Source organism: Neomonachus schauinslandi, chromosome 9 (assembly GCF_002201575.2).
Source record: "Neomonachus schauinslandi chromosome 9, ASM220157v2, whole genome shotgun sequence".
Lineage (NCBI taxonomy): Eukaryota > Metazoa > Chordata > Mammalia > Carnivora > Phocidae > Neomonachus > Neomonachus schauinslandi.
Genome location: NC_058411.1, coordinates 28890181 through 28913722, shown reverse-complemented (window position 1 = coordinate 28913722; position 23542 = coordinate 28890181). Strand labels below are relative to the sequence as shown.

The following is a 23542-nucleotide window of genomic DNA, read 5'->3' as shown; positions in this document are numbered from 1 at the left end:
CACTTTACCTGCATGTGTCTGGCCGGAATCTTCCTGTTCCTACTTCTTCTCTGCCCCCTGAAGATGGTTAAGTAGTTTGTATATGCAGCAGGCCCTCGGTGGAGTTGCTGTTCACTAACTAGCAGCAGTGCAGTGTGCAGGTGTTCGCAAAGCACTAACGGTCTTCACACCTCCATGTGGTGGGAACGTAGTGGGAATTGGTTCTTGGGAAGGTATGGGGCTGGGGGAACACTGGTTGAGGGACATGGTTTTTCTCCAAGCTTAAAGAGGACACGCTGTCAGAGTTCAGGCCAAATTTGTCTCACAGATATATTTTGATTGACCTGCACAGAGTTTTTAGAAACAATTGAGATAGTCTGCAACATTTAATGATCCAGAAACTACATAAGAATACAGAGTTTTAGTTTATCTTAAAAATTTGGAAGATTTGGTAAAATTGGGCCTCAATTCCCCATTAGCACTAATTGCTTTGGACTAACTGGTGACTGTTCCGGTCAGACAGAAGATGAGCTTCCCTTCTCTTGTCCCCTATAAAATCGCACCCCCACACTCTCATTTGTGTTACCTTCTTGCTTCTTAGGTAAATTGTTCTAGAAAATGCCTATTTTCTGTGCTGTTGGACTTCTAAATGCATAGAGCCCTAGTACACACAGGGTTGCCAAAGAAAACCTTATATACAAGCAATTCATATGTGGACTTCTTTCTCATTGTACACACTTGAAATGATATAGGACCTCTGTGCATCCCTCAGAATCATGTGTTTTTTCATCTCTTGGCTTATTTACCAATGTTCATAACCACTCCCTGTTTATTTAGCACTTAATATATACTAGTAACTGCTCTGAGCATGTATTAACTCATTAATCCCACAACAACCCTGCCTGTGAGATCCCAGCTATTATTATCCCCATCTTACAGATCCTCTTTCTATCCTCATGTTTTTCAGATGAGAAGCTGAGAGCTTAAGGACCAGGTTCACACAGCGAGGAGGTGGTCTCGCCAGGTTTTGAACTCAGGCCTGGGCGAAGGGAATTATACACCTTTAAGGTTTATTTCTGGGACAGTAATATCATCTTCTTTACGTGACTGCTTTGTGGACATTTAAATGAGCTCTCAGATATAGATACCTAGTTTTGGGGAGGGATGTTCCTGTTGCTTATCCGCCAGGCTAGTTCATGACCCCAAAAGAAGAACATATAGATGACTCTGCTGTCTTGTTAAACAACAGTCTGCTCTGAAGAAAGTTCCACTGGTGGTGGGGGTGAGGGAGGTCCTGATAAAAGATTCAGTATAATTGGCTCTCAGAAGCCACTATCTTTTTTTTTTTTTTTTTGCATGAATATAAAGGAGGATTTTGTGGTGAAATACGTGTAGATTAGCAGATTTAGTTATGTCTTTGGTCCTGATCATGTCCTTGAATTTTGTCTCTGCACCCACCTACTTGTAGTGCAGAGTCCCGAAATGCTCACAACCCTAATTCTTCATTGTTCTTCCCTTGCTCCTTTCTCTTGTCCTTTCTCTCCCCACTCTTCTTTTCTCTTTCCCCTCCCTTTTGTATCTCTATCAGGATCTTTGAGTGCGAACACTACAGAGAAAAATATGGTAGTTTCTTCTCTCAGAAGACGAGGTTTAGTGGAGGTAGGTAGACATGTAAAAAAAAAAATCACTTTTTAAAAACTTCACATTACAGTGCACATTAGTGTTCATCAAACATTTGCTCAAATAGACACACAGAACAAATGATTCCTAATGAAAGCAGAACTGTAATGAAATGGGTCCTCTTGTACATTATTAGTATTAAAAAATATTTTAGCATTAAGGAAGTAACACGAGTTTTACATTATCTAATGTATAAATCAAACTGTTGTGATCTTCAAATATATTTGCACTTAAAGCACATTAGTCCATTGAGTTATAGGCATATTTTAATATCCCATCCATGAGAAAGTTCCCTGAAGAGAAAAGGGGACCCCCAAGGAACACATGAGGGACGACTTTTTCAGGGAGTCCTGGACCAAGGCAAGACGTTCAGGGTGTCCGTGGACAATCGGTGTTCCTACAGGATAGATTGTCCACAGGCGGTGCGGCAGACAGCAGGGAGAGAAACACTGGGAAGAGTGAGTGAGGAGCATAGACAGCATAGACAGAATGAGTTGCTTGGAAAATGGCTGAGATGCAAATAGGTACTTATGTATAAGAAACATCTATATTTTTGTCAAGAACAATCTGACCGTATATCTCTAAAGCCATCCCAGTGCCCATTTTTTTTGAGCCAGTAATGCAATTTCCGGGCATCTCATTTTAGGAAGTATTTCAGAATATGGAAAAATCCATATGCATGGAAATTATTCGTTTTAGTTCTGTTTATAATAGCCAAAAATGGGGATGCTCTGCATGTCCCTCAGGAGAGGCATGCTTAAGTAAATTAAAAACATTTCCTTGGTAGAATGTTACACAGCAATTCAATGATGATCTTTGAAGACTGTGAAGTGATTTGAAAAATGCTCAGATAATTGAAAAATACAGCAACCATTGCACACTTAAAACTATGTGTTTATGTGAATCAAAACCATGTAAACAATGCCTGGGGGGCGGAAAAGATGGGCAGGAAATACAGCTGAATATTTATGGTGTGTTGGATGTGAGAGTATGGAGGCAAAATGATGATTATTATACTCAGCCTGTTTATATGATGGATTTGTAATCTCCTTAACTATGAAAATGACATAAATTTAAACATTTAACAATAGCGCTGTGGTTAAGTGCATGATAGATGCAGACATGGGAGCCTCAGTGTGTTATGTGAGCAGAGTTAATGGACGTTTTATCTGGAAGATAATGTCATAGTTGAGTCAGTGAGGTGTGTGGCTTGAACCAAGGGCCCAGGAGATGAACACAAAAGGGCTGCAGAGGTGGGCAAAGGACAGATAGTGACAGCCCCGCTGAGTTGGGAGTGTGGGCTTTGACATGGTTATTTGTATCCTGCACATCCGAACCCCATCCTGTCACAGCTGGTGTGCCAAGGAAAATACTGATTTTTTTTCTTCCTTTGGAGGCCCTTTCTTTCAGTTGATTAAAGTTTAGTAGGTTTGGGGTTGCTCTCCTTGGGAGCTGTTGATCCCTAGTGAAAGGCTGGGCCAGATGTATTAAGACAGCTCTGCCATTGCTCTTGTGAGTACCCTCCCCTCTTCCCTTTGGCTCTGGCTAGGATTAATTGTCACTGGACTCATTACTTTTTCTGGAAGTGATGGCAGCGATAATCATTGTAGCAGTCCCGGATACCTCTGTTGAGCAGTTAGAGTGTCAGATGTTAGCGTAAGCACTCCCAAGCTTGAGGAGGAAACATTTATTACTCTCCCCATTTTATAGATGAATGCATGGAGGCTTAGAGGTTAAATAATTTACTCAAGATTATACAACCAAGTCAGCGGCAGAACACCGTTAACTTTTAAAAACTTGTTTATTATTTAAAAAATAACTTCATTGGCTGAAAGCTGGCAATCTAGTGTCAGTCCCTCAATCACTGTTTTCTCCCCTCAAAAGTTTACTTGTTCATGAAGTCACGACGTCGAGGAAGCCCTCAGCCAAAATCTCAGTGGGGATTTGACAATGGAACAGAATAGTTAAAATTGGAAATGTTCTAGAAAATCCAGACTACAAGATTGCCATAAGTTTCAGAGGAAGAACCAAAGATTTGGCTTGCTGCTCAGAGGTGCACGCTATGTACAAAATATTTTTAGAATTTGTTTTTTTTAAAGATTTTATTTATTTATTTGTGTGAGAGAGAATGAGAGAGAGCACATGAGAGGGGGGAGAGTCAGAGGGAGAAGCAGACTCCCTGCCGAGCAGGGAGCCCAATGTGGGACTCGATCCAGGGACTCCGGGATCATGACCTGAGCCGAAGGCAGTCGCTTAACCAACTGAGCCACCCAGGCGCCCAATATCTTTAGATTTTGATAGTGCTGTTATTTAAGACCTAGAAGAGAACCCATTCTTAGCACCTGTGTGGTCTTACTTGTGTCTCTGTAAATGACGCCCCCTCACAGCTGCATTGCAGCTGTCCCAGCGCTGTCCTTGACCTCTAGGAATCATCTTTAAACACATCTCCAAACTGCAGTATGAGGTTGTGTGAGTGTCAAATGGTGGCATGCACTGTATTTAAGTAGGACTTAGGAAGAAAAGCAAAAACCTTAACACTTTGACATGATTTTTAAACTAATGGTTTTCCTGTCTTACTTATGCAACTAAATACGTTTTGTGCAATTTTAGTCAAGTTCTTAAAAACACAGGAGGAAAGCAATACCTTTTCATCGTATCTCCCTTTTCTCCAGCAGCAGCCATCATCAAGCTAACTTCCAGCTCCTTTTTGCTTTCTTGAACTTATATATTTCTGTATATACAACAATTTAGGGAAAGTCATAATAGTAGAAAACAACTTTTCCCTTAAGTAAAAAGTTACAGAAGATCATAATTACACTATGCCCTTCAAGGAAAGAAAATCAAATTGTGCATTTTTTTCTTAGATTGAATGAATAGGCCTGGGTGTATTTGCATAGCAGACATGGGGTTCTTAAGAATGTGCTAGAAGCTTGCAAGACCACTTGAAGCCTAGCCTCAGAAATGGTACATCATCACTTCTACCACCTTCCATTGGTCAGAGCAAGTCATTAAGACCAGTCAGTTCAAAAAGTGTAGAAACAGATTCTATCTATGAATGAAAGAGTATGGCCTTTTTCATAATCTACCAAAGAAATGACTTTGCCATAAATTATTAATTGAGATAAATGAGGTAATGTAAGTAAAGTGCTCAGAAGAGTGCTATTTTGTAGTAATTGCTATTTTGTTGTTGTTGTTGTTATTATTATTTCTGGATGTTTCTCCAGGAGCTTATTGAATCTTTCTTTTGTTTAGTTTTTTAAAATGATGTGGGAGGAACAGCATTGACTTTTTGGGCCCTGAAAATGCTATTTATGGGCTGATGTCCTCTGCCATCCAAAACAAAGGTATGTGAGGTGGGAGAGATGTTTCTTTGGCCTCTCAGAGGCTGCTCTAGATGGTGCTACTGCGGATTCCCAGGTATCCTCTGTTTTCATGCTTTTTCCTTCTGTCAAAACTAATGCCCATCCTTTATTTTTACCGTTGCAGTGTTTACTAAATATGAGAGATATTTCCCTTTAAAGGAAAGCAATCTTGGGAATATAGGTGTGGTATTCCATTTTTACTTTAATGTTACTTAACTATGTGCAAACATGAAGCCATGTGTAAACTACTAATATGCTTGCTTATAGCCTTTATGCATCTATAAAGCAAAAAATTGAAAATCAAATTTTAACGGAACAGACTTAAAATTAAAGACAAGAAAAACTTCAGAATTTCAAACTAACAGCATTAACCTAACATGACAGATGATGTTATTTTTACTGAAATGACATCCTGACTCAAAACTACCATGGCCTTTGACGCCTTCATTTTCCCACAGTTTTCTCTGTTAACGATGACTATAAACCCTTCCATTTCACAGTGCGCTGTGACATTAGTCATCCTTTGTTTGCTATGAAAGCACCGTTTATATACCATTTCCACCTCTGTCCACTTGTCTGTGGCCTACAGTAATTAGCGTGGCACTATGTGGTGTCGACTTGATTATAAACACAAATATGAACACTGAAGCCCCTGGCATTGCTCGATTATAAGATGGTTATATAACTCAGTGCCTTTTAAATTTTAATGTGCAGATGAATCACCTGAGGATCTTGGTAAAATGCAGACTGGGGTGGGGCCCAAGATTCTGCATTTCCAACAAATTTTCAGGTTTATGCTCATGCTGTTGGCCCAGGGACCATTGTGAGTACAAGGATCTGATTATGCCTCTAGGAATATTTTTTAGATTATTATTTAAATGAAATACATAAACATTTGTCAGTAGAAAACTCACATGTCCATGGATATGTTCATGGTCCCCAGTCGAAGAATAACTGTACTACCCCATAAAAGGCAGCTAGGTTACTAGAGTGTTATATGGGCCCTGCAGGAATCAGATCCTGACACTAGGTATGAAGCTGAATGCACTGAATGTCAGGCATCAGCCAGTAATATACAAGGAATGAGGATTGTATGAAGCCCTTTCTGGACATTCCAGATATAACTCATAGATGACTCTTCTATCAGTGAGACAGTTCGGCTGTGGTTTTGCCTCTAATAAATCAAATCTCTCCCTTTTTACCCAAGCAAAAGCTTTTTGTACCTTATATCACCACTCACATTTTTCCTGATCTTAGAGTTAAAAATGTTGTAGAGCTTCCTTTTTCAATTTTAATGTCCTGAGGGCAAGGATTATGTTCTGTTCATTTTTGTACTTTCATGCAGCAGGCATATAAACAGTTGTAGAATTGAATTTATTAGCTAGATAAATCTTGTGAGTGCCCTTTCCTGTTTGTATAACTATGGTTTGATTTTGTTAAAATTCTAGGAATTTTGCTCTCTTTTATATTTCAGATCACTTATTACTTTATTTACTACTTCTGCTTTTCTTTTTTCTTTCTAGGAAATATTCCCTAAACTTAAATGGCTGAAGCTCAGTCTCTGATATTTGAACTCATGACCAATTATTTTTTTTATTCATGGCTCTGAAGTGCACTTTGCTTTTTATTTTGGTCTGAGGGTAAATGTTGAGAAGATAAGAAATAGCTTGTAGATATTTAATTGATAATTTGTGTGATCAGGATTAATCTTTTTTAAATAGTCCCACAGCAGTCTTCTGGAGAGAAGTCTGTAAGATGCAGTGGAGTGAATTTGCCTTTAATAAGAAAGCTCAAGATTGTAGAGGGATACTAAGGTGTTGGCTTTGTGCATAAAATATCTTTCCTACATTGAAAAAACAAAATAGTGCTCAACCTTATCAATAAACCTCTGAAACAAATAATACATTATATGTTAAAAAAAAAAAAGAAGGAAGAAGATAGCAGGAGGGGAAGAATGAAGGGGGGAAATCAGAGGGGGAGACGAACCATGAGAGACTATGGACTCTGAAAAACAAACTGAGGGTTCTAGAGGGAAGGGGGGTGGGGGGATGGGTTAGCCTGGTGATGGGTATTAAGGAGGGCACGTTCTGCATGGAACATTGGGTGTTATACGCAAACAATGAATCGTGGAACACTACATCAAAAACTAATGATGTAATGTATGGTGATTAACATAACATAATAAAAAATAAATAAAATAAAATAAACCATTATAAGTTGTCTTTGACCTGGGTTCCAAGTACGTTCCAGTGCCTCTTTTGGATTGGGAAACTCTCAGATAATGACTGGGAGAGAAAGCTCCAGAGGTTACAGAGGGATACCTAGCAAACGTATGAATACGTTGGATAGCACATCATTGAGTAAAGAGGGACCAGGTATATAACATATACGTGGTAAGGCAATCTTCCCATGGTTTGATATGATTTTTTTTCCTAGTTCTGTTTGTCAGTCTGCCTATCTTTTCACCCACCCACTGAGCCCACCTGCCCCTCCATCTGTCCGTCCACCCATCTATCCATCCATCCATCCATCCATCCATCCATCCATCCATCCATCCATCCATTTAACCTTTTTATTGAAAAATAAGACACAGACTCAAAACAAAACAAAACAAAACAAAAAACAGACAAATTAAGGATAGCTTACTGCAAAGATTCTTGAGGTGTGGTCTCCAGATTAGCAGCACCAGCATTGTCTTAGAACTTGCTAGAAATACACATGTTTGAGCTTCTGTGTAGATTTTAAATCATAAACTGTGGAGGTGGGGCCTCTGTTTTAACAGACCCTTCAAAGGATTCCCAGGCATGCTGGAGTTTAAGAACCTCTAGCTTAGTGAACTATGGTAAGGTGGACATTTTTGTAACTACCACCCAGGTCAAGAACTAGAACTTTGCCAGTCAAGTCAGAAACCCGACCTATGTCCCTCTTCCCAACCACAGCTCCTTCCTCCTTCTGAAGAATCCACTATCTTGAGTTTCACAGTAATTGCTTCCTTGTCTCTTTATAGTTTTATTACTGAATCATACATCCCCAGATACTATAGTTTAGTCTTTCCTGTTTGTGGTAATTTTTTGTCTCTCCATCTATTGCCCCCTCCCCACTGTTGCTTTCTTTTTCATGCAATGTATCTGTTAAAGAACCTAGATGTTTCTCTTCCGGGGACGGCGTCCATAGACGTTCAGAATTGTCCAGCGTTTGACCTACTGTGGTAGGCTGTCCTATAATACAGCCTCTAACAAAACTAGGCTGTCCCGAATCCCTGGTAATAGAATCATTTACCTTTATACCAAGAAGGTTGGGAAAGCACCAAAATCTGCATGTGGCGTGTGCCCAGGCCGACTTCGAGGAGTTCGTGCTGTGAGACCTAAAGTCCTTATGAGGTTGTCCAAAACGAAAAAACACGCCAGCAGGGCCTGTGGTGGTTCCATGTGTGCTAAGTGTGTTCGTGACAGGATCAAGCGTGCTTTCCTTATTGAGGAGCAGAAAATTGTTGTGAAAGTGTTGAAGGCCCAAGCACAGAGTCAGAAAGCTAAATAAAAAAATGAAGCTTTTTTGAGTAATAAAACAAAAACAAAAACAAAAAAACCTAGATGTTTGACTTGTTGAATTCCCCAGAGTGCAGATTTTGCGATTGCATCCTCATGGTGCCGTTCCATGTGATCCTCTACAGTTCCTGCATATTGGCAGCTGGATATGGGGGCTTTATCAAAGCCAAGCTTGATCCTTTTGCCAAGACTATAGGTGGTATTGGGTTCTTTCATCAGGAGGCATAGGATATCTAGTTTTATAGTTTTTTGATGTTATCAAGCATAGTTGTTCGATACGTGGATCTGTTGGGAGGCGTATATTGGCAATATTCTGTCATTTCATTTTCACTTTTACTTATTAGCTGGAATAGTTTTTGTAGAATAAAGGTTTATCAGTATATGGCTCCCCAGTGATAGAGTCATACATGAAAAGCAGATCAAATGCTCAGCTTTCCTTTTATTTACCTAGTTTTCAAGATGGTGAATTATTTCCCTGTCATGTTCAGAAAATGACCAATTATTTTTTTTTTCAAATGCCCTTATGAGCTACTAGACTTAAACATACTGGAAGGCTATCGAATATTGGCAAACCTTATCCTTCTTAAAGCTCAAACTGTCCTATCCTTTGGCCAATGGGAGCTTCTTTGGCTTGCCTCTTGATTCCTCTTGGTCTGACTCCAGTTCTCTGACTTCTTCCTTCTTTGTTCCATGCTCATCTGGTACTTTGCTTACCCTCGACCAGTAATCAGCCATTTCTCCAAGAAACCTCCCTTTTAATGGGAAAATGATAAATAAGACCATAAACTAGGCACTTATGGCTACTGGCTTTGTTTTTTTTCCTGCATCTTTTCAGTTGATGGAGCTAGGAAATATTTTTATCTATCTACATGTCTTTTTCTACCTACATATAGATATAGTGACTTTATATATATATATTTTTTAAGATTTTATTTATTTATTTGACAGAGAGAGACACAGCGAGAGAGGGAACACAAGCAGGGGGAGCAGGAGAGGGAGAAGCAGGCTTCCCGCCGAGCAGGGAGCCTGATGCGGGGCTCAGTCCCAGGACCCTGGGATCACGACCTGAGCCAAAGGCAGACGCTTAATGACTGAGCCACCCAGGCGCCCCGACTTTATATATAATTAAATATGTATTTAAATATAAATAAAGTTAAAATACTTCACAAATTTATCCTAATGTTTACAATTTAGGACTACAGAGTTTTTCTTCTTTTCTATGGCATCTATATCTCCTTTCTTCCTAAGGAATCTACTAGAGAATGAGTTTCAGACAACCAAGAGACTAGAGAACCACTGATATAGAGATGGTGGTAAGCATTAAATATATAAAACTAAGAGTTCACATTAAATGAGGGGTAAATGAGAGAAAGTATAGCATGTAAATAACTATTATCTGATAACACAGATTTGGTGTAACCATAAAGTATAGGGAAAATTGAACTAACATGTGCACAAAAAAATTTAAAATCTTTTTAGTGATCATAATTGGTGGTGGTAGTAAGAATAGTGTGGGTATAATGTGGAATAGAGCAAATGAGTAATTATGAAATATTTGAATCTAGCATCCTCTGTGCCATTGAGAACCAAGATTCTTAAGGTGGAAGAAAGGAGATATATCCAGTTTTAATGGATATAACATGCTTGGCTTTTATTTTCTTTCCTTGAGTACCTAGATGTGTTCCTCAATTGTCTTCTGGCATAAAACATTGCCGTACATTCTGATAATCCAGTATTCTTTCTCTTGTAAGTCACGTTCTCTTTTTGCCTAGAACCCCAGAGGTTGGTTTTTGGGGGGAGTTTTTGGTGTGTTTTTTCCTTTCTTTAAAGTCTTGAAATTTTGGTAGTGTATGTCTGGTGTTGGTAGTTCTGGGTCATTATTCTCACATGTGTAGTTTCTTTTTTAACTACATGTTAACATGCAGTTTCTAAATTTTTGTATTTTAGGAAAGTTTCCTTTATCAAAGTATTTTTTCTTTGTATGCATTATGTTCCCTTGTTCTAGGTTTTCTTTCCCCTTTCAGAGTCTCCTGTTATTTTATTATGTTGCATCCTATTTGCTTGTCTTCAAAAATTTATCATTTTTCCTTGTAACATTTTCTTCATTATCTCAAGGTATTATTATCATTTTAATTCACTCTTAAGTTCCTTCTAGTTAAGACTTTATTTCTAAAATTTCAAATTCCCTCAAGTTCTGTCACCTCATTTCTGACTTTCTTTTAGTTCTTATTTATTCTTGTTTCTTTAGTATATTTTTTCTGCGTCTTTTGGCACATTTAGAAATTGTATATTATAGTTGTGATCTGATTTTTGAGGCTGTTTTCCTTGGTGTGCTTTTATTATCCGTGGAGACGTTATTTTATTCCCTTTTCTCTTGTTCTTATAGTAATATTGGGTAGAATTTGATCTCAGTGCTTTTCTGTTGCTCATTTTCCTGATGTTTTACCAAGAGACTTGGTTCAGATAGTTTTTTCTAACTTCACAGAACTCCCTCTTCTATTCATGTAGTGTTAAAAAACAAAAAAAACTTACTGTCTGAAATTTCCTACTATTCTTTTCCTTCCCCACTGTTACCTGGATCTTCTGCTGTTTCATCTTTGTTATTCTTGTTTTGCTCAATTTTGATTTTTCTCTCAGGAGATTCTCTCCAGCGTGAGGCTCCGTCCTGGGAGCAGGAGTTGGCTAGTCATGTAGCTGTTGGTGGTTTATCCTTACCTGCTTGAATTTTGCTGTTTGGGGGGAGGGGGGAGGGGGGGAGGGTATCTTATCACCTCGTTTTGTTGTAAATATTATTTATGTATTTTTTAATTTTTCTATTTAATTACATATGTTTATATGTGGGGATTCCAGGAGACCCCCCAAAACTATGAAGCTACCACCACTTTGCAATGGACAGATACTTTGTTAAGCGCTTTAAGACTGTGCTGCTCCTTTCCCATCTGGCCCACCTCACCGTGCTGTTAGCTACCAGCTTCACTCGAGAGGACCTGAGCTGACGCGGTGAAGGGAAGTGATTAGCCCAATACCACACAGGTGCTTTGAGAATTAGACCTCAAGCCTGTGTTTGCTTGACTCCAATCCAAGATTCCTCCTGCTACCACGTTTTACCTCATCACCAAATAGTAAGAAGATGGATTTATTAGCCAAAAATAAAACTTGCTGATGTGGAATGTATGCTATTTTTTGAAGAAGATTGTGAGTTCTCCTTCCTTGACAATGAGTGTTACAGCTATCCCTGTGACATTCTTTTGTTCAGGCTCGCACACTCACCTGGCTGTGGCCGTTCAGTGAGTGGCTTGCTGTACTGCAGACCTTGTTGGCTGCTCGGCAGCATGTTCTTACGTAATGCTCACCCCCTGGCCAAGTGTTATCATCATCCCAAGTTCACTCGTGAGGAATCTTAAAACAACTTAGAGTATGTTGCCCCAAATTACCCTGCTAGTAAACTGTGGATCTGTGGAAATAGACCCTCTCTTATTCTTGGTGTTTCTCTTCTGTCACTGCGGCCACCATGGTCTGTGTGCCCCAGTACCCTCCCCTCTCTGCCCCACTGTGAGCAGATGCACGCGGAGAGGAGGTGAGAGGGTATCCTGATTGACTCTCTTGGTAGTAAGTCTGTCCTGTCTAACAACCTCGTAGGAGCCACTGTTTGTTCTCCTGTCTCTCACCTTTCCATCTCCCACCCTCTTTAGCAGTCAGTTCATTGGCAACCAGAGTGTGGATCCAGCATATCTTCCCTACTCATGCCAACCTGTACATCCTTGTGCCATTTTCTATGTAAAATTTCTACCCGAACTCTTTATAACCTGTTGCTTTGGATATCTAGGGCTGTAGAATAAGCAGTAACTAAAACCAGAAATGCTGAAGGCAAAAGAGCTTTTTGCTGATTCTTTATCTCCATTGGCCCAGATCATTGCCACAAGGACTGTGTGAGGCTGGGGCCAGGAGGCATGGCCCACACTTTGCCAGGCCTTCATCTTTGCAGGGGCTTATCAAGTCCACTAGCTTCTTCACTTGTCTCCCTGTCTTGACCTTTATCTTTCTCAAATCCGTTGAACACACTAACCAACCCAGGCCCGAAGACTCTACTTTCACTAGGTCACCTTCCTACCTAGCACCGTTGACGCCTCCTCATAGTTCCCCAGATCAAACCCCAACTCCAGCCTGACTTTGAAGACACTCTAATCTTGCCTCACTAAAGCTGGTTGAGAGAAGGGCCTCAGTTGGTAATGGTCTATGACCCTTGTCTTCCTTCCATCCTACCTCTCTCTGCCCCCTTTGCTTTTAGTGAACATTTTCTTTTCCACAGTTACTGTAAAAAGAAATCGATTCTTTTTAGCTAAAGTAAATTATATCCAGCTCTCCTTATGTGGAAAAAAGGCACGGAAGTGCTGACAGACACTATTTCGGAAGTGGAGGGATGTTCTTGCTGTTATCCTTCCAGGATGACCAGAAACAAATTTAACTGGTGAATGGCCATGCCATGTGGAAGGGAAGTGGTAATTAACGCTTAATTAGTAAACCTCCCTGTAGAATTCACAGTGTTTCTGTATAATTTGCCACTTACACATTAGTGTGTACACATCTCAATTGGGAAGACAGGATGGGTCATCTACTCTGTCCACATTTATCTCTTTAAAATATAACTTGAGTAACAGAGCCACATAAGCATGTTAAAATTTCTAGGGCATTGCTGTTATGTATTATGCATGACACTCCCAACAGGGTTTTGATAAAATGCCTTTTCCTGCCAGAGGGTACCACCTCTGCAGATCAAGAGGCCTGAGGAGGACCTGTTTGTATGTGTGTGGCCAGCAGCATCCATGGGGGGCATGGAGCTCAAGGGAGCTTCAAAGAGCCATTCAGTGTGGACTCAAAAAGGGAGCCTCAAAGGAGCAGACAGACTATTTGCCTAAATCAATGTATGCCCATAAAAATTGGCAGACTTCAGCTGGCGATCTGGTAGATTTTAATCCATATCCAGGATGTTTCTTAACTACAAACATCAAAGGAGCTGGATGGGTCCTTGTCTATGGGTAGTCTCTCAGTTGTGGCCTCCTCCTTGGCTATGATGCTGTTTGTCTCTTTGGTATAATCACTCTGGGAGGCCAGAATCCACTGGCAGGGCTCTGGGTCTTAGAGAAATGTGGCTGTAAAATGCATGAGGTTTATTCTGATGGTACTTGTCATGCTGGGCAGATGGTGGCATTTACCATGTTGATTGGCAAGGAGTGTTTGCGCTCCCAGCCACAGATGGGCTGAGAGGCCATCCTGGTAGTCTCACATACACCCTCTCCAACACACATCATGGCTGCTCACTAGCTGCTCCCTCTTTTTGTTCCTATAGCACTTGTGCTTGCGTTTCTTTCATGTTGCCCATTGGCGGTGGTTTTGATCATCTGTCTTGATACGTACGCCCCTACAAGGCTGGCTGTCAAGTCTTCCAGGGCAAGGACCTGGCTTCTACTCCAGGAGCTAAGACGTTCTGCACTATGTGCAAGGTCACCAAGCAGCTGAGTGGCAGTAGTGCAGGATGCTAAGCTTCATTCATCAATCTCCAAAGCCCAGGCTCTTAATTAGAAGGCCTGTCATGTCATAGCAATCATGATGGTTCTCTGAGGAGGTCCTCTGAGGCATAAAATAGTCCCTCATCCATTGATAATTACAATGGTAATTGTTTATTGGGTTCTTAGAAACGGCACTAATCATTTTATAGACATTATTTCAGTTAATCCTCCCAATAATCCGATGCATAGATAATATAGCCACCGTTTTCAGATAAAGAAACTGAGGTTGACAGAAAATAAAAGCCTTGCCAGCCAGGTTGCTCAACTAGTAAGTCGCTCCAGGCCTTCCCCAGACTGGTCTGTTTCCAAAGCCGTGGTCTTATCTGCTTTGCTTTAGTGCCTGTTGGCACATATGGGCTCTTGACATCCGAGAACAACTCCAGACAGAGAGTCCTTCATCTGTGTGTGTCTCTCTTGCTTCACCAAAGCCTAAACTCTGTAGATCATTTCTTGTTGCCTTGAGCATAAGAAAACACACAAAAGGATAAGAACACTTTATATCCATAATTTGTCATACACTCTTAACAAATTGTAGAAAATAATTATGTGTTGTCCTACTTTTCATCTGAAGTTCGTGGGGGTCTTGGGAGGGACTGTTGGAAGCTACTAGCCATACCCTCTGTCAACCCCCCAAACACACCCACTTCTTGCTTCCAGTCCTGGTGAAGGGCATGGCTCTGGCAAGTCTACCCTACCATGTGGATGATTACAGTGGGAGAGGGTGGTGATGATGACAGTGATCTTTCTATCAGTGTACCCTGTATTTTACACATATCCTTATCTAATCAACTTCAGAGATGGTTGACCAAGCATCATGCATTATTATTCCCTTTTTCCTCACATGGGTAGGAACTGAATCTCGAAGGTGGTTGAGTGACATCGAGTAGATTCAAACCCAAAACTTCTATTTCCTGATCCAGTGCTCTTTCTGTTAGAGAAATTGCTTTCCGACTGTGGTATGTGGAGGTGCCTCAGATGCTGTCATGATGAGGGGGGTGAGGGGCTCAAGGACCTACGTCCTGCCTCAAATAGAACAGATCCACTTTTTCTGATTGATTTATAGGTTTTGTTTGTAAAGATGTTCTGGCATTCTAACAGTTTGGTATTTCTGTGTGACCACTCCCAAACTTGGTTATTACTGTGCGGGGGCAGGTTGGCGGGACTCTGGGCCAGCTCTGCCAGGCTGCTGTACTTCCGGGGCAGCATCCGAGCACTCTGCAGCTTATTGCAGGTGGTGTGGTTCGGCTGGGGTGGCTTTCTTCCATTGGCCTCTCCTCCTCCTTGGACCCGTGGACTAGCCAGGGCATGCTCTTCACATCTCCTAGGCTCTGGCTTGGAACCGGCATGCTGTCACTTCCAAAGCCAGTCCCGGAGCCAAGCCCGAAGTCAGGGGGCGGGGCGGTTCACTGCTCATTTATGGGGCTGTGGCAAGATGCGGATGCAGGGAGGCGTGAAAAGTTGGGGCCAATAATACAGCCTATCACAGCTACTTTTACAAGTCGTAGTATCCCTGCATTGTTTGAATTGGAAGGCTGTTGAAGTGCTTCAAGCCACGTGTACCCGTAAGCTCCATGGACGGTGGCGGTGCAATAAAAGACAGGAGCTTTGTACGCAGAGAGAATCAGGCCCAAGGAATGTTGTCGTGAGTGGTGGCCAGTTTGGGGTGTGGCCAGTGTCCTCATCTTTTCGGTGCTTACTCAGGTAGGTTGATGTTTAAGTGTGTGCACGTGGGCTCGTGTGTGTGTGTGTATAAGAGAGTTACAAGATACAGACGTGCCCCTGCCTACCAACCTCATCAGCTTCCATCCTCCTTGTAGCTGGAAGCTTTCTTCTGTGCTTCACCTCGCCCTCCAATCCCCGCTGTCCCCAGCATTCATATTAGATCGGTCTATAGATCCAGCTCTCGTCTGCCACCAGCTCCTGGGCTGTCAGTGTCAGCCGCGCATCTGAGCTCTAAGCCTTTACCTGCTGAAAGCTATTCCTATGTGGTTTGTACCTTCTGACCCGAGGCTGGCTAATTTGCCTTCATAAACTATCAGATTCGGCTAAGGTCATTTAATTCTGTAATCTTTGTAATGCAGTTCAAGAAAAATGGATAAGAGGCCAAATGATGAACAATCTGCCTTGGAACACAACACCAGCAGTGTTCTATTTCATTGTCGGAAAAATGGTGCAGGAGTTACCGAGCAGAATGTTTACTAAAATGGACTCCATGAGGAGGTTATCAAGACAAAGGCAAAAGATGTAAATGCACAGAGTTACAGGCACAGAATAAAGATTATTTCTGGAGGATCAGGGCACACAGAGCCTCCATCTTACCTCCTGCTCTTGTTCCCAGTGAGTTTAATTACTTGGGTGACAGTCATTAAACATTGCAAGCCATGTGTGCCAATTGATCCGAGGGTTCCTCACCAAACGTCTGAGTGGGAGGGCGATTATGTTGTGGCACAAGTGATTTCGATAAAGGGAAATGAAATCATCAGATGACACAAAAAGCCATGCATCCGGTTAGTTTCATCAAAATCGATTCCAATGACATTTAAAGAGGTGGAAAGAATAACCATAGGCACTATATACGTATGACTATCTGATTTAGTAAGTCACTTTCTAATTATCTGGAGTCAAAGCTGACTGTATCAACACACTAAAATCCATTTCCTTCTAATAAGATCCCATCTACCTGGACCTCAACTATGTGGCAATCTTGTCGACATGGAGCATGTCTCAGAATACAGAAGGATGTGGGAAGGCCACCAAAGCATCATCCTAAGTGTCTCAGTCAGGGTTTGATCAGAAAAGCAGAGCCACTAGGATTTATTGTCTGGATTTCCCTTATGTGGTTGTGGGATCTGGTTAAACAGTCAGTGGAAGATTGTTGCATCTGTGACTGATCCTGGGGCCCGGGGTCGGTGGGGCAGGCAGTGGGGAGGAAAGATGTACGTGAAGTCGAGGAGGCAAAGATGAAGTGGAACCCATGAGGATGAGCTGGCGTCCACGTGCATGGACTGGAAGCCGTGTTGGTCTCTTGCTGCTGTCAAACATGGTCCATGATAGGGTCGACCTCCAGGAGCAGTTCCCTGACCTTCATCACGGAACTGAGCGTGCACCCGGCCGGGAGTCAGAGGAGGTGAAGGAGGCATTCCAGAAAGGGCTGCACAGGCCCATTTGCTGACTCTTGACAGCGAGGTGGCCAGCCGTAAACGACAACACACGAGTGCTAGTGCCCTGCACGGACCTGTCCAGCACAGAAGGACAACAGGGGCTGCTCCACTTCCTTCTTCCTGTCTCACCCAGAACGCCTCGTGGCATCCCCGCTAACCCAGAGCATCACAGGAGAGGCAAGTGCGGGAAGAGGTTCCCGCTTAGCTGCGGCAGCACCACGGAGACCCACCACCCTTGATCGCACTAAGCCCATTTTTCACACATGGCCCACACAGACGGGAATAATCCTTGTTGGCTCACCATTTTATAAGGGCCACTATTTACCTAGTTTGCCTCATTCCGGCGCTGGGTGCTCAGATGCAAACATCGGTTGTGGACTTCCTGTTAAGGAGCTGTTTGCCTGATAGGAATCTTTTCACTCTCAAATTTGTAATGACATCAAAAGGATTATCTGAGAATAACCAGTAACAGAGGGTAGCACACTGTACTTATATCTGCTGGGGAGATATGTAAACATAAATGGATATGAATATTATACATACATATGTGCTACAAACAGTATACAGCTCTTGATATAATATGGCCTGGCAATGACCCACACAGTCCTCATCAGCGAATCCCGGGAACGAGAGTAGCTCAGTAGGCTTACGAACGTTGATTGGGCACCTACTGTGTTTCAGGTAGTGCTGAAGCCACAGGGGATACAGCAGTTTATGGACTGGTAGCAGCCCCGAGGAGCTTCCATTCCATTCCAGGTCACTCAGCCAAGGCACTGTTGACATCCTGGCTGGACCCTTCTTGGCTGTGGGATGGTTCTGTGCATTGTAGAACATCTGACAGTATTGCTAGTACCCACTAGATGCCAGGAGGCCTTCCTCCCTCCTCTCCCAGTAGAGACAACCAAAAACCTCTTTAGACATTGCCAAATGTCCCCTAGAGGGCAAAATACCCCCAGTTGAGAACTACTGTTTTAGAGCAAAAGACAGATAATAAGTCCCACTGGGATCCTTTCAGAAGCTAATAGGTACCACTAAGACTATTACATGGCCATGTTCAGGGTAGTTAAGAAAGGCCTTATGGAGGATTGGCATTGGAGATGCAGGTAACTCTTCAGGGATCTGGGGTCAAAATACTTGTAGCAGGAGGAAGAGCCAGCACCCAGGCCCTGGGTGAGGGCAAGCTTGGGATGTTGGAGAGCAGAAATGCCGCGGGACTTGGAGCACATGGGGCCTTGACCTGGGGGGCTCTGCTACAGGGGTCATGATGCAGAGTCTGCATTTAACCCTGGTTACTCTGGGAAGTCATGGGAGAGATTTGATCGGGGGAGTGATAAGAATTATTCCGTGGAAGGACCATGCTACTGCTGTATGGTAGGTGGACAGATGTCTTGTTGTCCTGCAGTGCTGGGCACCCTGCTTTCTCTGCCCAGTGACCTGTAGGGACCCGTGATAACCCCCACAGCTGGCTGTTTCCATCTAACAGACTGGTCAGCTAATGATAGAGAGTTTTGAGTCTCTGTGCCTGCCAGTGATGGAAATTAGACTTGAAAATATGGCCACTTTGATCATTAGCATTTCTTAAATGCTGGTTACTTCTGTTTCTGGTCCTTGCTACAAGTGCCAGGCCCCATCCTCACCCCCCTTTTAAAAACAGCCTACATCATGGGGTACCTGAGTGGCTCAGTCGTTAAGCGTCTGCCTTTGGCTCAAGTCATGATCCCAGGGTCCTGGGATCGAGCCCCGCATCGGGCTCCCTGCTCAGAGGAGAGCCTGCTTCTCCCTCTCCCACTCCCCCTGCTTGTGTTCCCTCTCTCGCTGTGTCTCTCTCTGTCAGATAAATAAATAAAATCTTTAAAAACAACAACAACAACAACAAAGAAAAAACAGCCTACATCAAAGACTAATGAAGTACTGTATGGTGACTAATATAACATAATAAAAATTTTTTTTAAAAAAATAATAAAAACTGGGGGCGCCTGGGTGGCTCAGTCGTTAAGCGTCTGCCTTCGGCTCCGGTCATGATCCCAGGGTCCTGGGATCGAGCCTCGCATCGGGCCCCCTGCTCCGCGGGAAGCCTGCTTCTCCCTCTCCCACTCCCGCTGCTTGTGTTCCCTCTCTCGCTGTCTCTCTCGCTGTCAAATAAATAAAATCTTAAAATAATAATAATAATAATAATAATAATAATAATAAAAACATGCCTTCTGCAGCCTTTGGTGAACATTAGCTTCTGACTAAGGCTGTAGTGGACGGACCTCCGTAGATTTAAAGTTTGGGTAAAATATGCAAGTCTCCTGCCTGATGACTGCCCATAATATTATTTTCATTTTTATCAGAACACCTTTACTCTCTGGGTCATTTCTCTCCCTCTGCTCCCTTCCGCTCCCACACACACCCCGTACCCTCATGAGGTTTTACTCTTTACTGGTTTTATGCTCCCATTTATATTTGAATTACACAAGCATGAATATTCATGCTCCTTACTCATTGAAGAGACATTCTGTTTTTCCTGGAAAAATGATTTACTTTCATTTTGGACACCATTTGAATACACCTGGTTGTAAAGTAGAGATCAAGAAGAGCCCGGCTACAGGCGGTGGTGAGAGGTGGCATCTGACAGCCAGCGATCAGGACAGCAGAGCCAGGATTCACAAATATCTTCCTATGGTCAGCACAGGGTTAATAGCTCCAGACACTGCCATACCCAAGTCCTCCTCAGGCATTCTTTGTGTGACCAGCCAGCATATCAATGGATTGCCTAATGAAGATCCTGAGACCTCAAGATAAAATTAACTTCTTTTAACACAGCCTACTTGGCAATGCAGGAAATTGTTGTACTTTTTAGTTACTCTTTTATCGCTTCTCGGCCTTTTGGCTAAGATCAAGTTTAGTTACTCTTTAATTTGAAATGATAGGGGGTAAAATGGAGTGGTTTTGGTGCTTAAAGAGTTACTTGGGGGAAAAAATCGATCCTCCAGAATGCTTCTCTACAGCTTAGTCCTTTTCCAAATTTTATTATTTGGCATAGGTTTCAGTGGAATCTTCCAAAAGACATTAATCCATTCTTTTCCTTCTATGCATGTTTTCTTGATGGATATTATCTATTTTTCTGTTATGTTGTAAGGTTTCCAGGACACATAAAAGTTGGAGGATTTATGGTCGATGCAAACTAATTCTAAAGAGTAATGAGATTGATTTTGAGGGGTAGTTTAAGGAATACAAATGGCTTTCTTTCAGTTTTCCTGAGTAGATGTAAAAAGGAAGGGAAGGAACAGCATCTGAAGCTAAGGAAGGAAACACTTGAGGTGAAGAATCAGTAAATAGGAGTCAGACTGAGCTTTTTAACACAGTGCCAGATAGCAGTTGCCTTAGACCATGGGGCAAAAATGAGCACTGTAAGCACTTGGGAAGCTTTTTTTTTTTAAAGATATTACTGGGCTTTGACAGGAAATCACACCCCAGTTGTCCTGAAAGAAAATCAGCAGTAGTTTTCTATGGGCCATTTGTGCCAGTGGTAGTTTTGTGGGAGGTAAGATTTACAAAATTGACCATGCATTTGAAAGGTCATTGAGCAAGGTAAGCTTGCAAGTGAGGGTTCCTTTAGGTTTTGCTCTTTCTGTGAAGAGCCTGCATTTTCACTTGGCTTAAAGATTTAGGAAAATAACAGTCATACATACTCACAAATCACATTCAGCCAGTATTGATTTTAGCCTTGTATGAAAAAGGACTATTCTTGGTGTTATACATGAATCAAAAGAGAGAGGGAGGGAAGGAGACGGTCTCTGGCTCTTGCGATTTAGAAGTGAACATCTAGGTACATGCACACGTCGCTATGATACTGTATGCACGGATATGTGTTCTCACAGACTCAGAAAAATATCCCAGGTTTGTAGAAGAGTGTAGATTTCAATCTGGTTTAAAAGCAAAGGATGGGACCTTGGCAAGTGAGGTCAACAAGAATATTCTGGTAGCAGAAATAGCTAGGGTAAAGGTACAGAGCTGGTTATTACCAGCTGTGTTTTGTGAGGACAACAGAGTCCTGTGACTGGAACAGTGAGGAAAGTGAAGCATTGGAGATAATCCTTGAAAAATATCCAAACTGACTGGGAGAATATTTATAAAGCCCTCACTGATGAATTTGGATTGTATTTTCCATGCAATGCAAGATCCGTTGCAGGAATTTGAATAGGAGATTGTCGTGGAAAATTTAGAGGACATAATTTAAGTATTAACTGTGAAATATTTTCCTTGAAACCATTAAAGAATCATAGATTCTTAGAGCTAGAAGGGACATTAGCAAGTACCTATTGAGGTGGCTTTCAGATATTGTGTGAAACCCTCCCTTCACATGACATCTTGACAAATGCCTTATCATCTATGATGGAAGAGCGGTTCTGGTGGAAAATGATGGGAAGAGTCTTGCATTTGCTCCATTCTCTTCCCTTTACCCTTGTAGCAATCCCCAAGTTACCTGCAGAGAAAACCTGCTGTTTTAAAGACGAAAGTGGGTTACTCAAAAGAAATTAAAACATGTTTACGAAAAGACGTGTATGACAATGTTACTAGCAGCCTTATTTATAATAGCTAGAAACTGGACCCAACCCAAATGTCAATCAATAGGAGAATAATAGATAGGCAAACGGTGGTGTACTCACACAATGGGGAATACTACGCAACAGTAAAAGGAGCGCCCTCCGGATACACATAACAGCACAGATGAATCTCAGAAGCATTAAGTGAAAGAACTGTGACGTCAAAGAATACACATCCTCTAATTCCATTTATGTGACATCCTAGACGTTGTAAAGGTACCCTATGGGGAAAGAAATTAGAAAGTGGTTGCCTGGGTGGCAGGAAAGAGGATGGATTCAAAAGGAGCACAAGGGAACTTCCTGGGGTTTGGAAATGTTCGGCAGCTTGTTTTGTGTGATGGTTACATTTGTGTATTCAATTGTCAAAACTCATCAAACAAAACCCCAAAGAAGTATGCATTTTGCTGCATATATTATAGCTTAGCTAACAGAAGCTGAGTTACCAAAGTCCTTAGAGGGCAAGTTGCCCAGTCCCCGTAGCCAGTTATGAGGGAGACCAGGGTCTGGAGCTTGGGTTTCCTGAATCCCTGGTCCACTACTTTTCACCATATCCCCCTCCCTCAGACCCATGTATGCTCTTGACCAACACAGCATCAACGCTGACTCACCACCACCCCCAACTCTCCGCTACTAGCTCAAAAACTTCACTGTTGCTGAGAAACATTAACTTGACAGCACTGTAGAGCTTCTGACTCAGCTTTTTAAATTTTCCCACAGTGAGACCAGACCTGGCAAACACATTTCACATACCATGCTTCCTCTGTTTGTATTGCCAAACGATTGATAAACGGTGCTCCAATCCATAGCCATGGGGGGCTTGTCTCACTTAGCCACTTTAATGCTAGATGGAAGTAAGGCAGAGGAGAAGGCTCCGGTGGCTTCCATTATAAGCCTGTCTACCCTGGTAGAATGTCAGCTCTCAAGGCACACCTATTGTTGAATAGCCTAGAGGCTCACCTACACAGATGTACAGTTCAACTCCACAGTGGTCGCCAGAGGAGTGCCACACACTGCTCCCTCAAGAATATCATTCCAGGAGAAGGTGGGAGATAGTGGGAGTTTATTACTCTCTTCTTGCTCATGGACGCACTGGGCAGCAGGGCAGCCCCCTTGAGTCACTGACTGATCTTCAGGAGAATCGAGCTCTTTTATCCTTCTCAGGCTTTGCTCACGGTCTCTCTGCCTAGAGTGTGCTGGGGACATTGCCCATCCATAGTGTCACATGTATTCATGTCGGGCTTTCTCACGCTACTGGACCTTTTCAAGGACTGGGACTGTATCTTTGTCTTTGTGTTCTCAGTACCCATGACAGTGCCTTAATCTGGAAAGATGGATCTTAACTGGGAGCTATTTTTGCCCCCAATACCCCAGGAGACATTTTGCAATGTCTGGACCTGTTTTTCAGTGTCAAAACCTGGGGGCAGGGTGTTACTGACATTTAGTGGGTAAAAGCCAAGGATGCTGCTAATCATCCTGTAATACACAGGGTAACTCTCCACAATAAAAAATTACCCAGCCCAAAATATCAATAGTGCCAAGATTGAGAAACCCTAATCTAGAATATACTTTATTGTACGGAAGATAAGTGGTCAACAACATCATGAAATCATTGCTTGCTCAGAGCTGGGACCAATACTTTCCAATATTATGATGGGTCTC

At 42.3% G+C, this 23542-nt stretch overlaps 2 protein-coding genes across 2 annotated transcripts in view; both read left to right on the top strand.

The window, feature by feature from the left end:
• Nucleotides 1–8589, top strand: part of LOC110571700 (60S ribosomal protein L34-like) — a 74379-nt gene extending 65790 nt beyond the window's left edge. Inside the window, exon 4 of the mRNA XM_021679894.2 lies at nucleotides 8196–8589. Coding sequence (XP_021535569.1) covers nucleotides 8196–8558 — 363 coding nt within the window. The 3' untranslated portion in view covers nucleotides 8559–8589. The remainder of the gene's footprint in view (nucleotides 1–8195) is intronic.
• The window catches only part of RGS6 (regulator of G protein signaling 6), a 541585-nt gene that overhangs the window by 147660 nt on the left and 370383 nt on the right, over nucleotides 1–23542 (top strand). The window lies entirely within an intron of this gene.